The sequence below is a fragment of the Rhinolophus sinicus genome, chromosome 14 (assembly GCF_057876585.1).
Source record: "Rhinolophus sinicus isolate RSI-liver-muscle chromosome 14, RSI-T2T, whole genome shotgun sequence".
In the NCBI taxonomy this organism is placed as follows: Eukaryota; Metazoa; Chordata; class Mammalia; order Chiroptera; family Rhinolophidae; genus Rhinolophus; species Rhinolophus sinicus.
This window is the reverse complement of record NC_142514.1, coordinates 100,694,405-100,710,122: the sequence shown is the minus strand read 5'-3', so window position 1 is coordinate 100,710,122 and position 15,718 is coordinate 100,694,405. Positions and strand designations below refer to the sequence as shown.

Genomic DNA, 15,718 nt, shown 5'->3' with positions numbered 1-15,718 from the left:
AAGATTGAAAATGGTGACTGGACTTGGAACTGAGCTGCGCCCTCCACAACTAGATTGAAGGACAACTACTTGGAGCTGATGGACCCTGGAGAAACACACTGTCCCCCAATAAAATTTATATTTAAAAAAAGCAAAATTAAATAAAAAAGGCAAAAATCCAACTCTAAAACCATGGTGGTAACGTAGATTTTACTGAATGCTTGATGGGGAGATGAAGAGGAGAATTATAGTACACACAATATTACAAAACAAAACTCCTGAATTAAATATTCCTTCATGGTTTTATTCTATCTCTTAATCTTCAAGCTCCCATACCTCTAAAAACCCCTTCTATTCCCAGCTAGCATCTCTCACCTGGCAGAACAAAAAAGCATCTCTCACAACAGCAGAAACCAACTGATGCTCCAGCATAATAGGGATAAAGGCCTGAGGGCTTCAGTTCACCCCACTACATCTTACATTATAGAATTCTGCAAGGATAGTATGGCCAGGCATTCAGTTTTCTTCATAATCTGGTTTATTTTCTTTACAGTCCCTGGGACTCACACTACTAAACAATTTGAACTTCCTCCTAAAGTCAGTTGGTGTGAGTTCTTTCTATCAACTCTCTCCAGTCTTCCTTCTCCAGACTGCAAATAGATGATGACTCCCTGCTTTGGCAACTGGGGGTTTGAACCAGCTTTATCTGAAACCCAGTCTTGGAGGAGAAATAAATATTATCTAGTTAGTAGAGATACTTCTTGAATCAAAATCGAACCATTGTTTTCATGATCACCTCAAGGAGCAGTTGTTTACAACTTCTAGGCACTGGGAAGCACTCTGGTTTTTCCAAGGGAGGGGCATGCCAACACTTGTTTTGCATTGTGGTCACATGGTACTCTCAGCCATTATGTTTCTAGCTTAAGAATATTTTGTAGTAATTCATTTGTCACAAGAATTTTGGCCACAGGTAACCTCTGCCTGCCCATAGATGGGTTGCCAATTGAGTCAAAGGTTGTGGCTCACTCAAGGTGGCTTTGGCTGAGTAATATCTCAGAGCACTCAAAGGGGAGGCCTTGGTACCAAAATAATGGAAATACTGTATTAGAGGATCCTGCCGACTCCAAAAAAGCCTTTCTTGGTGTGCAAAGCTGGCTGGTTAATTGCACACAGTGCAGGCACAGCAAGTTTACTGAGTTTGATTTTGGACACATTGAGTTTGAAGCACCAGTGAGATGTCTGGGAGCTGTCTGTGTTCAGGAAGCAGCCAAAACCTGAACTTTGAGAGAGATTCAGACTGAAGACACAGATTTAAAAATCATCATGTAGAGAGGAAAAGGCTGAAACGGAAAGAATACAGGAGAGGGTAATGTCCAGGGACCAAGGATGGAGGAAGTCGTCACTGGTGTCAAGTGTTGCAGGAAGATGCTTGATAGGGAGATGAAGAGGAGAATTATGGTACATACAATATTACAAAGCAAAACTCCTGTGTTAGACATTCCTTCATGGTTTTATTCTATCTCTTAACCTTCAAGCTCCCACACCTTCTATTCCCAGATAGCATCTCTCACAACAGCAGTCACTGGACAAGTAAGATTTTTGAAGAGGAGATGTTAGGGGTGGTGGGATCAAGTATCTTGAAGGGGAAATGGGCATATTCTCCAAGATTTGAAATTGGGAAAAAATGCACAGTGGGACAATAGAAGCAATAGCAACAGGAATAACCATAACAGACCAGGATCTGGGCAGGAGGCTAAAACGAATCTTTATATTATTTTCCTTTGTTTAGAGAGCTTAGCATTTTGTGGTTAGAGTTTAGATTGGGTTGGCAGTAGAGATAGACTGCTGTGTAAAATAAAATACTGTAACAAAATGGGAAGTTGGAGTCGAGGGAGAGGCCAGGGGAAAAACCAATGGGGTTTCAGAAACTGCAGTCCTTGCTCTGCAATATAGTGTAAACCCTATTGGGAACCCCTTATCTCAGTAAAGATTTGCTTCATACTGTTAAACAAACAAACAACTTCCATGGCTGGAAACCTTTTTAACAGAAAGAGTTTGTGGGCCATATTATTAGCCAGAAAGGACCAGGTCTTGGGTGTTGGGGCATGAAGTCTAAACCACCAGCAGCAGGGTTAAGTGGAAAAGATAAGCATGTCCACAGTCCTGGAGCTGATGAGTGCTTTTATACATTATGTTTTGGGGAAAAAAGATGTAAGTTGTTTTGAAAGAATTTACATTAACTACAGATAAGGGGGGTGGGATAAGGTGAAGAGGGGAAGTTCTACGATAGGAGCACCATCTGTAAGGAAGAAATAGTTCCTACTTTTGATTGGTTACAGGTAACAGTCCTGAAAGTACATGCATATGCATGTGCAGTGGTGGTAGTGGTTACTAATAAACACCTGGAGGTTGATTCAAAGCACCAACATATGTATTCAGAAATATGATCCTTTAATTGGCCTGCCATTAATTATTCCTGTCTCTTTCACTTTCCCACAGCTGTAATTTAATTTAGAGCATCTCTTGTCAATACCTCAGCTTTGTATAAGTGGCGCATTAGGGAATGAAGGATTCAGGCAGTGTTCAGGGAGGGGTGAAGGGAGACAGACACTTTCAGGAGTCCAGGCCACAGTGGAGATGAATAGTTCACTACAAGTAAGAAATTAAAGCAATGGTGACCAGGGGAAGGATAAGCCCCCAAGTATCCTTCGCTCTAGTAGAGAATACCACCAGGCTTCACAATATATTTGGGGTGGGGTCTCAAATATATTGTGAATATTATTTGAATATTAAAGAAAAGGATAATTTCTTGAGGAACCTGGAGCCTCCCAGGCCACAGATGTCTAATTAGAGTGTTCAAGCAAACAAAGTAATATGGACTGGGGTAGGAGGGTGAGCTATTTCTGGTCTGTGGCCGCCTGTTCTCAAGGACATCTGAGGATCCTGAGAATACCTGATGGGGCTTGAGAAAACAGTTTGGAATAGCATCTTGGGAATCTCCTATAACAACGTTTCCCCTTGTGAACTGCTTGATAGCAGCCCCGTCTTAAACACTTTTTGTATCCCCGGTACATTTGTAGGAGCTCAATAAGTAGGTGAATGAATAGAGGAGGATGAGAAGAAACCCTGAGGAGGAGGCGGAGGAGGTGCAATTCCAGAGCCCAGCCCTGGACAGGGACCGCCAACCCGCACCTAACTAGATCACTCCCACAGATCAAGAGACAGAACAGCTCCCATATTTAGTCCCAAGCAAAACCCTGCTCGTGTCGGGGGCGGCATATTTCGCCCCTGCCTGTCAACTGACCAATCACCGCCTCAAAAGGGCAGAGATTTCAATCTGTCTCTGCCCCTTTCTTTGGAAAGTAAATAAGTTTGGGCGCCGTTCAAATGGACCAATGAGTGCTCGATGTTCCCTGAGGTTGACTCTCGCCGATTGGCCAGAGTTCGTCGTCCCTCCCCCTTAGCACGCCTCTGGCCCCATCCCTTCGCACACAAGATGGCGGCGCCCAGCGTAGAGGAGGCCGTCCGTGGGGTTTGCTGAGGTTGATTCCCTTTCCCACTCCCCCTTTGGGCGCAAAGCGCTGCGAGTCCAGAGGACGGGGGCCGGGCGGGGACAGGGGCACGTGCGTAGCTGGACCGCGAGCCTGCGCCCAGCCTGCGCCGCCCCCACCCGGCCCCGGCCCGGCCCGATCCTAGCCGTTCCGGGTCTCCTCTCGGTCTGACTTATTGCTTGGCCGTGGTACGCCACCACCAGGCTTGCAAAGCTGAGGCCTGTCCTCCAGCCCGGGCTCACTTCCACTTTAGAGATGTTTGGCCTCTTCCCTCCCAAACAGCCCGCCTTCAAAACCAAGACTGCTGGACCAGCACCTGGGCCCCGTTCCCTCCATTGAGACGCCACTTCCCTCTAACCCACTTCTGTCTGACTCTGAAACTACTCACTTTCCTTCCAAATTAATCCCCGACCCCCAAAGTATTGGCAACTTGGATACCTCCTTTAACCAGGAGCCAGACTTCCTTTGGACTAACCTCCTTAGCCCTATAATGGAGGCTGTGTACCTGGTGGTGAATGGTGTGGGCCTAGTGCTGGACGTGCTGACCTTGGTGTTGGACCTCAACTTCCTGCTGGTGTCCTCCCTCCTGGCTTCCCTGGCCTGGCTCCTGGCCTTCATCTACAACCTGCCACACACGGTACTGACTAGTCTTCTGCACTTGGGTCGCGGGGTCCTGCTTTCACTGCTGGCCTTGATCGAAGCCTTGGTCCGTTTCACCTGTGGGAGCTTGCAGGCCTTGTGTACCCTGCTGTACAGCTGTTGCTCTGGCCTGGAGAGTTTAAAGCTCCTGGGACACCTAGCCTCTCATGGGGCACTAAGGAGCCGGGATATACTACACCGGGGCGTCCTCAATGTGGTCTCCAATGGCCATGCTTTGCTGCGCCAGGCCTGTGACATCTGTACCATCGCTATGAGCCTGGTGGCCTATGTAATCAACAGCCTGGTCAACATGTGCCTCATTGGCACTCAGAACCTCTTCTCCCTGGTGCTGGCCCTATGGGATACAGTGATGGGGCCGCTGTGGAGGATGACAGATGTTATGGCTGCTTTCCTAGCTCACATTTCCAGCAGCGCTGTGGCCATGGCCATCCTCCTCTGGACTCCTTGCCAACTAGCACTGGAGCTCCTGGCCTCAGCTGCCCGCCTTCTGGCCAGCTTTGTGCTTGTCAGTCTCACCGGCTTGGTGCTACTGGCTTGTGTGCTGGCAGTGACGGTGACTGTGTTGCACCCAGACCTTACCATGAGTCTGGCCACACGGGTACTCAGTCAGCTCCATGCCCGGCCATCCTACCACCAGCTCCGAGAGGACGTTGTGCGACTGTCCCGCCTAGCACTGGGCTTGGAGGCCTGGCGCCAAGTCTGGAGCCGAGTCTGGAGCCGCAGCCTCCAGCTGGTGAGTTGGCCAAACAGGGGAGGGGCACCTGGGGCCCCTCGGGGTGGCCCTAGAAGGGTGCCCTCAGCCAGGACCTGGCGACAGGATCCTGAAGCAGGGCCCAGATCAGAGGCAGAAGAGGAGGAAGTCAGGATGGCCAGAGTGACTGCTGCCTGGGGCCGGGAGAGGCTTAATGAGGAGTCTATAGCTGGGCAAGACCCATGGAAGTTGCTGAAGGAGCAAGAGGAGCGGAAGAAGTGTGTCATCTGCCAGGACCAGAGCAAGACGGTGCTGCTTCTCCCTTGTCGGCACCTGTGCCTGTGCCAGGCCTGCACTGAAATCCTGATGCGCCATCCCATCTACCACCGCAACTGTCCACTCTGCCGCAGGGGCATTCTTCAGACCCTCAATGTCTACCTCTGAAAACTCCCTGCCTGCCCACCTCTCCAGCTCCATGCTCCACGCAGCCACCTGTACTAGGACAACATTAACATTTGATATCCAGGCCTGGCCTGAATCTCCTCCTGCCCCCATGGCTGTCATACCAAGCCTCCAAGCCATACACCCAGGACATTGCAATGGGATACTCTGGAAGACCATGACCTGGGTGGGGACAGGGTAACAGCTTCTCTTTACTCCGTGGGTCCCTGCGATTCTGAGGGTGGTGAGTGTCACTATGCAAGACCCTGAGACTGTTTGCTGTGGACTCCCCTCCAGCTTGCCAGGGCCCACCCAGATGCCAGCCTCTGGTTCCCTGTCTCTGCTTCTGGTTTTTCTGTTGGGGATTTGCAGGTCCTCTCCTCTCCCTGCCCCCTCCGCCTTGTTTCCCCAGCTTGTGCAGCCACAACACATCAGTGTCATTTGAGTGTTTTGGCAACTCAAGGGCCTTGGAATGATCTTGAACCTTTACTTTCAGTCACAACTACTGCTTGGTAGGTTTTGGGGGTCGTATCTCAGGTGCCTTCAGAGCTACCACTTCTCCCTGTCGTAATCTTACAAGGCTCCTTCCAAACCTGATCCAACAGCTGGGATCAAGAGTTTACCCCTGGGGGGTGGAGGGGTGGGGTGTCTGCACCCGGTTCTGGGACCATGTACCCTCTGGCACCCCAGTTCCACTAGGAGCCTCAGGAGAGATTACCAGATTTCTACTCATATCCCTTTCACCATATCAAAATGGCATTCCCCTTCTATTTGCCTCTCCCTGGCGTTGGTGAGGGTAGACTGTGCACATCACTAGGGTCCAAACAAAGGAGGGGCCAGGGCCTAGGGGCATGCAGTTCCCTGAGGGGTCTCTCTGGCCCAGTTTCCAGTGAATAAAGTTCTGTTGATAGTTCTGACAGCCTGTGTGCATCTTTGCAAGGGTGAGCAGTTGGTCAGGGTAACTGACATTACGGCAGGATCCAGTCCTGCTGGAGTCACAAGTGTGATCTGTGGGGAACCTGGTGGGGGAAGGTTGAAGATGGGGTGGGAGTACTGTGCCTTGGGGGAGAGCCCATGCCAGGTGTGGGTGGATTAGCTTTCATCCCCTCCAATTTGTGTCCTTGCATGGGGTTTGGAAAGCCCTCCCTGTCTTCTGTTTTTGCCAGAATCAAGCCCTGGTAGAGAGGAGTGTGAACTTTCTCATCCCTTGAGTTGGACTTCCCAGCTTTCCTTCTGGTGCCACTCTTCTCAGTAGGGAACTTGGGTTCCTACTGCCTGCAGTCCCGTCTACTCTCTGATCCCTGGAGGAGCTGGTGCTTGTCTTTGTGTCTCTTGGCATAGAGTGGTGCTGTGATGGGCTAGAGTATGGCTGTGGAACCTAGTGGAGGAGAGCTGGGAGCTGAAGTACTTCTGAGGCCTGTCTCTAGCTCACTTATCCAGCCCAGTCCCCATTGGTCATACCTATCCTCATAGGACCAGCAGGAGAGGGGCAACACTCCCCCATAATTGTATGTTAAATCCAGGATTATAATGCCAGGGACAGCCTTCTGGAAAGGTGCAGGGAGGGGAAGAGGAAAAAGGGAGGCCAGGAAGAAACTCTCAGAGACCCCTCCATTTTCTTTTGTGTTGAGAGGCTGAGCTAAGGTGGACCTGGAAAGCCCTGCTTTGTTTGTTATTGGGTTGCGGGATGGAGACAACATTAACACTTGATCTCTGGGCCTGGCCTGAATCTCCTTTTGAAGGTCAGAGAAGGGGAGTCTTGCAGGGGCTTTGAGGCTAACCTCAGACTTGGTGGCGCAGCACAGTAGGGGAGAGTTACCCACATCCACCTTGGAGTTGGGAGGCCTGAGGGAGGGCTTTTTCTTTCCTTCCCCCAATCCTGGAGAGGAAGCTGAGCAAGGGGAGCCTTGGCTCCTAACAGTCTCTGTTTAATGTGAGAATAAACATTTTATGAGAGAAGATAAACTTCCTGAGCTGGGAGCAGAGGATCCCTTTTTCCTCCACCCCCATCTGGAATTTCATTGGCAAACCTTCCTCCCTCTAACCACCCTTAGTAGTCAAGAGCGCATTGACTACCCTGGCTATTCAGGGTCATTGCTACATTCTGGAGCTGGGGCACCCTCTTGTGGTCATCTCAGAAACGACTTATCTCTAAACACCCAGGGACTCTCCACTCCTCTGGCTTGGGGATAGAAAAACAGCTTTCTAGTCATCTAGGAACCAAGCAAGCAGCCAGGGGAGTCATGAAGGAAAAAACCCTGGGTTGATCAGGGCAGGGGTATGTGTGGTAAAGGTAGTCCCTACCCAGTTCATATGTTATCTTTGAGTTAGATAAAGGTGGCCAGAGCCCCAAACCAGGAGAGCACCCTCCTCGATCGGGCAGTCTGGTTAACAACCTACCCAACTGAGAGACAGCTCCGTGGAGCAGCCTCTCATTCATCTGGGGCTGCTTCCTGTATCTCTTGCTCCTTAGCTCATCCACCCCAAGAGCCCTCCTTTCTCTTCCTTACATCTCCTCTCTTTCCCCTCACCCCCATCTTCAGAATCAGGGCATCCCCACCACTCAAGAAGAAAGGCTGAGCCAGGAGGAGGGTTTTTTAGATTTACTGAATGATTTCTAAGAAAAGGGCCAAGGAGCAGGAGGGAAAAGGAAAGACTCAGAGAAACAGGACCAGAAAGAGGGCACCCCACCTTGATGTCCTGGGTCAGAGGGCCTACACCTGGCCGCACAACACACTCCTTTGGTCTTGGGGATAAATCCAACCAGTGCCCTTATCTCAGACAACCTCTATCCCCATTCCCTGCCAGCAGCAGGACAGACAGGCCCCCACCCTCCCTCCATAGTCATTCACAGCATTCCAGGGGGCCAGCCTTCCTGGATGATGTGGCTATCAGTGTCACACCCTCCTGTCCTAGGAGTGAGAGAGCATGAGCTCACTTTCCAGTGGGCATCAAGCGAAGACAGGGGAGCTGTGCCAGTCAGAATATACCAGAAATCCAGAGAAGGTGCTGTCCGTCTTGATGCTGGCATAGATGCCGATGTAATCACCTACGCCCACCTGCACCCACACCTGGTCCTCGGGCTCCAGCCTCACCATGGTGCCTCCAGAGAGCGATGCTGGCTTGGGCCACCCCCCAAAAAACTGGAAGAAAGAGGCGATGGACTCGCCGTTCTTGACCAGATCAAACTGCAGGCTAGCACGGTAGACAGTGGCGTGGACCGCGAAGTAGTAGACCCCTGGCACCTGGCAGGTGAACTTGCCGGTGGCGGCGTCGTAATGACCCTGTTCGTTCACCAGCACCCGGTCGAAGGGTAGGGGCGCGTCCGACGGCGGAGGCACCCTACTCTCCGAGCGCTTGGCACTGAAGGCGGAGCGCGGAGGCACAGAGCACTCTCCCGCAGGCCCGGTCGCCCCCACTGGGCCCGCCTCTCCTCGAGGCCCGGGCTCCCCACGGGGCCCTGGTAGTCCTGCGGGGGGTAAGGAGAATGGTTTGGGTGAGTGTAGCGCCCTGTTCGCCCGCAGTGGGGTGCTCAGAGGACGACTCTAAGCAGCCTCCCCATCCTCTCAACTCCCCAGTCGCCACCTCCCCGGCTGGTGCCGCCCTGAGCAGCGGGGCCTCTCACCCCTTTCCCGCGTCCTGCAGGGTTGGGGCATATCTGATAGGCTGGTCAAAAAGGGTCCCAGGAGTTCTGACCCCGCGGGCTGAGTCACTCTCTCCTGTCCCCTCCCAGGGCTGAGTGGGAATGGGCGGTACGGAGCGGCGCCCCCTGGTGGGATTTCGAGCCCTGGGCTCTCGGGCCCCACAGAGCTGGAGCAGGGACCGCGCCAGCTCCGACCTCCTTGTGGCCTTCTTACCGGGCTTCCCGCCCTCGCCCTTCTCTCCGGGAGCCCCGGGCGCGCCGTCTCGGCCGTCACGGCCGTCACGACCTGGCAAGCCCTGGCTGCCGTGGTGGCCCGGCGTGCCTGGAAGGCCGGGGTGCCCCGGGCACAGGCTGGGGATCTTGTTGTCGTCCAGTGGAGGTGAGCCGACGGCCAGGCCCAGGAGCAGCAGGGCGAGGAGAGGCCTCATGGCGCTGGCACGGGGAGCCCGAATACCGGGGTCCTCTCGTAGTCTGTGGGCCAGGCAGGACAGGAGTCGGGTCCCAGAATCCTGGGACCTGCCCCGCTTACTACCCCAGCGCGGCCGAGCCGGTCCCCATCCCACTGCCATACCCCGGGAGCTGAGCGGCCGCGAGGGGACTTAGAAGGGGCGCCCCTAGAGCCGAGAATCCTGAGAGCACAGCTGAGGGAGAAGGGAGAGGCCAACCCCTTCCCTCCCCCACCATCCCGGCCCGAGCCCAGTCTTTCCCACAGTCCCCTCCCCCATTCTCATTCCCCCCAACCAGACTCACCCCCTCCCGGCTCCCGAGGAGGCTGGCTCGCTCTATATGGCCTCCTTCTGGGCTCTTGCTACTGCGGACCCTCCAGTTGACCCCTGCTCCTGCCCCTGCGCTTCTCTCCAGCTAGGCGCCCCCTGCCCTCGCCATTCCCCGGTCCTGGTTCACTCTCTGCCGGCTCTGCTCAGCTCCTCCCAGACTCCAAGAGGAAACCAGTTGTTCAGGGGCCAAGAGCTCTGGGCCGGGAAGTAACTCGTGGTGTCGCCCGGCAGCCGGCCAAACTTTGGTGGGAGAAAGGAGGGGTAGAGAGACTTGAGCTGGACATAGAGGCAGAACCGTGAGACAGCCACTCAGGGCACCTACTCCTCAAAGGAGTTGGAAGGAGAGAGAGTGCAGTGACAAAGAGACCAAGGACAAGACTCCAGTCAAGGGAATAAAAGCTGAGAACTGAGGATGGAGAGTTCTCAGAGGCCCATAGACAACTGAATTCCCAGGACTTAGAACAGGGCCTGCCCCATTACCAGGTACTCAATACGTTTTCTTGAATAAATGAAAAAGTCAGAAGGCGGGTAATAGAGAACCTGGAAAAGCAGATGGAGAGTGGGAAGGCAGAAGATAGGAAACAGGGGTCAGAGGCTTGGGTGGGAAGTAGTTTAGACTGCTAACGGCACTGTGTGGAGTCAGGCCTGCTGCTTGTGGCAGCTGGTGCTAGTAAAGGGACATGGAAGGAGCTGGAAGAGTGGGAGGATCTCGTTGTCCCAGTTGAGGACTTCTCCTCCCCTCCTGGGAGGCCTCGGAGAGGATGGGCAGAATCCCATGCTGGTCCCCCTTCCTTTGTCTACCTGCCTGCCTGCCCTGATAGACAAAGGAGGATGGGCAGGCAGAGGGCAGGTGTCCACTTCAGGATCAGGGCTGGGCACAAGCCTCCAGACCAGCTGCCTCAGGCAGCCTGTTGCAATTGAAGGGCCAAGCAGTACCCAGTAGTGCCAAGCCAGACTGGCACTGGCGCTCTGCGTCCTGGCAGACAGAGCGGCAAGGAGGAAGGACACTGCCTAGTGGGGTGCAGTGGGGCACCAGCAGCCTGCAGAGGAGCCTCCGGAAATTCTGATAGCAGGGCAGACTTGTCAGGCTCTGTAGAAGGAAATCATCCCTCAGGCACCCACTCCCAGGCTCCCTCCCTTTCCTGGGGATCCCTCCTTATCCCTGTTCAGACCACCTTGTAACCTCTGAGGACCTCCACCACTTCCTCCTGGGTGGCCATGCCCACCCAGATGTTAGGGAAGGCGGTGGAGTTGTAGCTCACCCCGATGCACTTCTCCACTTGGACAGGCTCATAGGCCAGCTCTGCAGGGATGGGAGAGGAGGGTCACTATGGAGCCTACTCACTGGCTATGTAACAGAGGCAAGTCACCTATTCACGCTATGTGGATCAGAAGGGGGTTGTGAGAATCAAAGGAGATAAAATAGAGAGATGCTTTATACATATCAAGGATTCTTTATCCTCAAGAGTCTGCTCTAAGCATCATCGGCCAGCCCTGGGCATCATTCAGGCACCTCTTTGATCTCAGGAAGAAGGGGCATCAGCATTGGCAGAGACCACTCAGCATCTAGAAGGAACTCCCCTGCTCTTACATTCATCTTTGAAGTAGGCTGTGGAGAGGAGTTCTCTCTCTCCCTCCCTCCCACACTCTTTGTGGCATGGCTGGAGTTGAAAGCTCAACTTTGGATTCCCAGATTCCCATTTACCTTGGGGGTGACACTAAGTACCATTGCCACCATCAGGACTCTGTAAAGAGTCAAGGTAGTGAACCCCCTTCCTCAGGGTTATGAAGGTCAGGTCTGCTAGGCCCTGGGACAGGCTTCTCACCTGGAAGTGGAAACAAGGGGCTGCTGCACTTGTTGTCACTTCTCTCTGTGCAGTCTCTCCGTGTGTCACACATCCACTGCAGACTCTGACACCCTCCATTCTTGCAGGAGGACTCTCTGGGCCCACAGGGGTCTGTAGACACGGGGGGAATGGCAGTGCCCAGGAATATGCGTGTCTCCCCACTGCCTTCCCAGTGCCCGGACCAGGGTCCAGAGCCCTTTCCCGTTCTCCTGGAGATGCCTCTACTGCACACACCCACTTGCCCAAGGGCACCTACTCTCTGTGGCGTTGAGTGCCTGGTAGGTGGCTGAGAAGCCCCTGCTGCTGATACTGTGATCTGTCCTTGTCCTAAAGAGCACAGCCAGACGGCGGTGTAAGGAGATGAGGCGAGGGGGAAGCTCTGCTCTGCAGAACCTGCCCAAAGCAGAGAGCAGTCCTGGGCACAGGGCTCCTTTGCTGGCCTGGTGCACTGAGTTCGCACACAGGCCTCACTCGGAGCTGGGTGCTCTGGGCGTTGCCAGAGGGGATGGGAGGCATAGGTGCTGAGTCATGAAAATTAGGTGCTGGTAAGGAAGACACACATATTCAGTAGACAAAGTGGTAAACAAACTGCTTGAACTGGAGCCACTTAGAGATGGGAAAAATCAGTGAGTGTTTCTGAGGGGAGTGGAAACGGATCTGCAGGTGGGAGAACTGGAAGAGGGAGGGGACTAGGAAAGGGCCACATAAGGAGCAACGGCTTTGAGGTGAGAAAGGACAAGATTTTTTTTTTTTTTTTAAACTTATTTATTTAAGTGTATTTTTCCAGGACCCATCAGCTCCAAGTCAAGTAGCTGTTTCAATCTAGTTGTGGAGGGCGCAGCTCACAGTGGCCCATGCGGCGATGGAACCAGCAACCTTGCTGTTAAGAGCACCGCGCTCTAACCAACTGAGCTAACTGGCCACCCCAGGACAAGCCTTTTTTAGAGTGACAGTGAAGAGCCCTTTGACTTGGAGTAGCCAAACAAAATGAAGCGAGGGAATAAGTTGGGCTAATTTGTAGGAAGCTGTTACTGTAAGACTGTGGAGGCTGGAGGTGATCCTTAGCTACTCCCCTGGGCCTGCCAATACCTGCCCAGGAGTTCGAGGGCTCCGGAATTGCTGGTCTCATACACCTCCACGTAGTCAAACTTGCACTCATCCGGAGCTTCCAGGCTGAAGCTGTGGAACTGTAGTTCTATGCCATGTCCAGCAGGCACTGAGATGTGCCAGGTGCAAAGCTGGGGGAGGGCACAGATGGCGTAATTCACAGGTTCCTTCTGTCCCAATTTGGGCATCCAGGCTGAGCACCAGAAGGGCTTCCTCCCTGCTGCAGGTTAGGCAGGGAGTGGGTGGGCACTGCTAGCTCACCTAGCTCTCGTCATAGGTGCTTTTTCAGAAATGGAGGGTCTTTTAATTTGTCTGGTCTCAGATAAGTTTACCGAGCACGGGACCATCTGAGTATGTAGTAGGCCCTTAATAATGTTCCCTTCCTGTCTGCTTGATCTCTGACATTCCCAAGTACAAGGCAGTCTCTACCATGCTGCTCCCAGTCACACTAACCAGGTGCTCAGGTATGCCCATGAGTGCTACACTACACTTCCCCAAGGAGTGCTGGCTTACTTGTTGGTGAGGATACTCCTGTGGGTAGCTCGGAGCAGAGAAAGTGCCCTGGAGCCCAGTCAGATTTCCCCCACATCCTGTAGAGAGGAGGTGGGGCTCATCAGTTGGCCAGGGACTGTGCCTTTGCCCAACAGGGCGAGCAGTGAGTGCAGAGTAGAGTTTTGGCCACGTCCATGGGGAAACAAGTTCTGGGCCAGAAGAATGACCAGCCAGGTTTGGGGCTGGGCCAGAGCTGGGGAGCCCAGCCTGAACCTGGATTAAATGTCTGAAGACAGCACCAGCCCAGAGGCTGGTGGGGCCCATACTTGAGAACTGGGCACTGCAGTTGGTCTCGTCACTGCTGTCAGCACAGTTGGTAAAACAATCACACACTGAGTCAGGTAGCAGGCAGATGAGCTGGTCACAGTGGAATTCATCATGGGCACAGCTCCCTGGGGGGTGGGGAGAGGATGAGGTTGGATTCAGAAGTGCCAGAGTCTCCACCCCATTTGACAGTGCTGGGAGTGTCTGGAGGGGAGGGAAGTAGACCACTGACAAGTAACTGGGGACTGGGGGTGGGGGTGAGGGGGTAGGGAGAAGCACTCACCATTCCCAGGAGCCACAGCCTGGTACCAGGCATGGAAACCAAATCCTTCCACACTGCTGTCAGAAACGAAGGCCACCTGGAGGTGGCTGGCATTGGTATTGAGTGTGGGGGGAGGCACCCTCCCACATACTCTGCAAGAAGCCAGGTTAGGGGTGGTGGAGGCTCAGAACACGGGGCCTGCCCCTGCCTGGGCCCTACTGTCCTCTTTCCTCCAGCCCTGAACTTGTGACAATGTTGTCAAAAAGGCTCCTTTCATTTCCCAGGGAGTTCTGAGCTTACTAGCACTTGCACATCCACTTGCAGCAATTAGTTATGGGAAAGGAGGTAGGGGCTCCATTTTATAGATTTGGAAACCATAGTTAGAGAGGGGGCGTGATCTTCCCAAGGTCATACAGCAAAGTGGTGGCAGAGCTGGGCCCAGAGCTGGGCAAGTATCTCAATTTCCTCGCAGTCAAGCCTTTACACCGCAGCTCCCTGGCTCTGCCCTCTGGACAGTGGTTCAGGACAGGGAGGGAGAGGGACCCACCTGAGGAGGGGGCCTTCAGGCTCAGGGGAGATTTCCAAGCAATCGAAAAGACAGGAGGCCACACTCTCCATGCTGAGAATTTCAACCTTGAGCTGTATTGTGTGGTCTTTGGCTACTTGGATGTGCCACATGCAGTGAACATTGGGTGGGTAAGGGTCTGGGTAGGTGGGGCTGCTGAAGAAGCCCCTTGGTCCAGGAAGGATGCCCCCACAGGCTTCAGAGATGGAGGTTAGAGTTCAGAGGACAAAAGGAGAGAGTTTTTTTTTTCCTGGCCCCACCCCCCCTTGCCATCTTGGGCCCTTCTTCGGGAAGGTCTGCCCTTAATACTCACTGGACTGGAGTGTGGGGCTCATGCCTGCCTCCTGCTGCCCTTTAGGGGTCCCAGTTGCCTGAGAGGTGTTGGTGGTGGTAAAGGTGGTGCTAGTGGTGGTGAGGTCTCGGGCAGACAGTGGATGATAGGAGGCCCCAGAAGGGGGTGCAGCCTGCAGCTCTGGAGGCAGAAAGATTCAGAGGAGCTGGATGCTTGCGGGGGCGGAAGGGGGGGGCGGGGAGGGAGAACAGGTAGCATAGCTCATGGAGTCTCATTTTAAAGCCCTTCTCCCAAGCAGGGCCTGGCTACTTACGGGTCAGGATGATGGCCACCAGCAGCCCCAGCAGTAGGACCAGCAGGCTGGCCAGCAGGAGGACACATAACCAGGAGAAATGGCAGTCTGGCTGCAGCACTCGGGGACGCTGACCTGAGGACAGGTGGGTGGGATTTTGAAAGCCAACTTCCCTAAGGCATCCCTCAGTGTCCTTAGCTCCTGGGCCTCTCAGTCCTACCCCCAGATTACCCCCTAAGATGGTTACCATGCCAGGGGGCTCGGATGCTGCAGCTGGCATCCTCCCAGAAGGCTGGTGGAGGGCAAGGTGACCCCGATTCAGGCTGGAAAGCAGGATTGCAGAAAGTCTGAAAGGGAGAGACTTGAGGGCTGAGCGCAAGTGGCAGCACTGCCTGGCAGGCGTGCACACTGGGCGCTGCCAGCCCTAGGAAGGCAGCTAGGTTTTGGGAGAGTGGTTCTGTGTGAGCCTTACCTTGCTCAGCTCTGTCTCCTCCACACACAGGATGATATCTGAGCAATCCTTCATGGTTCAAGGCTCTGTGTGGCTTTCTGGAGTAAGTCCTTGTGACAGCCCAAGACCGCCAAGGGCCCACTCTCTGACCCCAAAACCCCTATCAAAAGGGCAGCCTCTGCTTCCTGAGGTAACGGGCTGGACCTACTCTCAGGCTATCCTTAGTAGACTGGTTTGGGCTACTGGCTACTCTGTCTCTGTGTAGGGGAGGGACAGCAGCCAGAAGAAATTTGCAAAGGCATGAAATGGTCCCTTAATCCAACTCAGCTGAGGATGCTGAGGTCA

The 15,718-nt window shown here is 53.8% G+C and overlaps 3 protein-coding genes across 4 annotated transcripts; 1 reads left to right on the top strand and 2 right to left on the bottom strand.

Annotated features, from left to right (window-relative positions):
• The first annotated feature begins 3,458 nt into the window (after positions 1-3,458).
• Positions 3,459-6,239, top strand: RNF26 (ring finger protein 26). The gene has a single exon (XM_019716348.3). It carries the CDS (start codon positions 4,021-4,023, stop codon positions 5,323-5,325), a length of 1,305 nt encoding a protein of 434 aa, XP_019571907.3. The 5' UTR covers positions 3,459-4,020; the 3' UTR covers positions 5,326-6,239.
• Positions 6,240-7,910: 1,671 nt separating this feature from the next.
• C1QTNF5 (C1q and TNF related 5) lies at positions 7,911-9,876 on the bottom strand. Of its 2 annotated transcripts, XM_019716218.2 has the most exons (3): positions 9,716-9,876; positions 9,180-9,436; positions 7,911-8,791 (listed from the first exon to the last, which is right to left on the bottom strand). In XM_019716218.2, exons 2-3 carry the CDS (start codon positions 9,391-9,393, stop codon positions 8,274-8,276), a joined length of 732 nt encoding a protein of 243 aa, XP_019571777.1. In that variant the 5' UTR covers positions 9,394-9,436; positions 9,716-9,876; the 3' UTR covers positions 7,911-8,273. The 2 variants fall into 2 exon arrangements, with proteins under 2 accessions (XP_019571777.1, XP_088647539.1); XM_088791413.1 differs by lacking the exon at positions 9,716-9,876 and having other exon boundaries at positions 9,180-9,568.
• A 173-nt stretch (positions 9,877-10,049) lies between these two features.
• MFRP (membrane frizzled-related protein) lies at positions 10,050-15,658 on the bottom strand. The gene is made up of 12 exons (XM_088791414.1): positions 15,395-15,658; positions 15,170-15,269; positions 14,944-15,057; positions 14,652-14,810; positions 14,321-14,534; positions 13,795-13,925; positions 13,209-13,639; positions 12,678-12,826; positions 11,845-11,981; positions 11,568-11,699; positions 10,917-11,044; positions 10,050-10,831 (listed from the first exon to the last, which is right to left on the bottom strand). Exons 1-12 carry the CDS (start codon positions 15,446-15,448, stop codon positions 10,607-10,609), a joined length of 1,974 nt encoding a protein of 657 aa, XP_088647540.1. The 5' UTR covers positions 15,449-15,658; the 3' UTR covers positions 10,050-10,606.
• Positions 15,659-15,718: the final 60 nt, after the last annotated feature.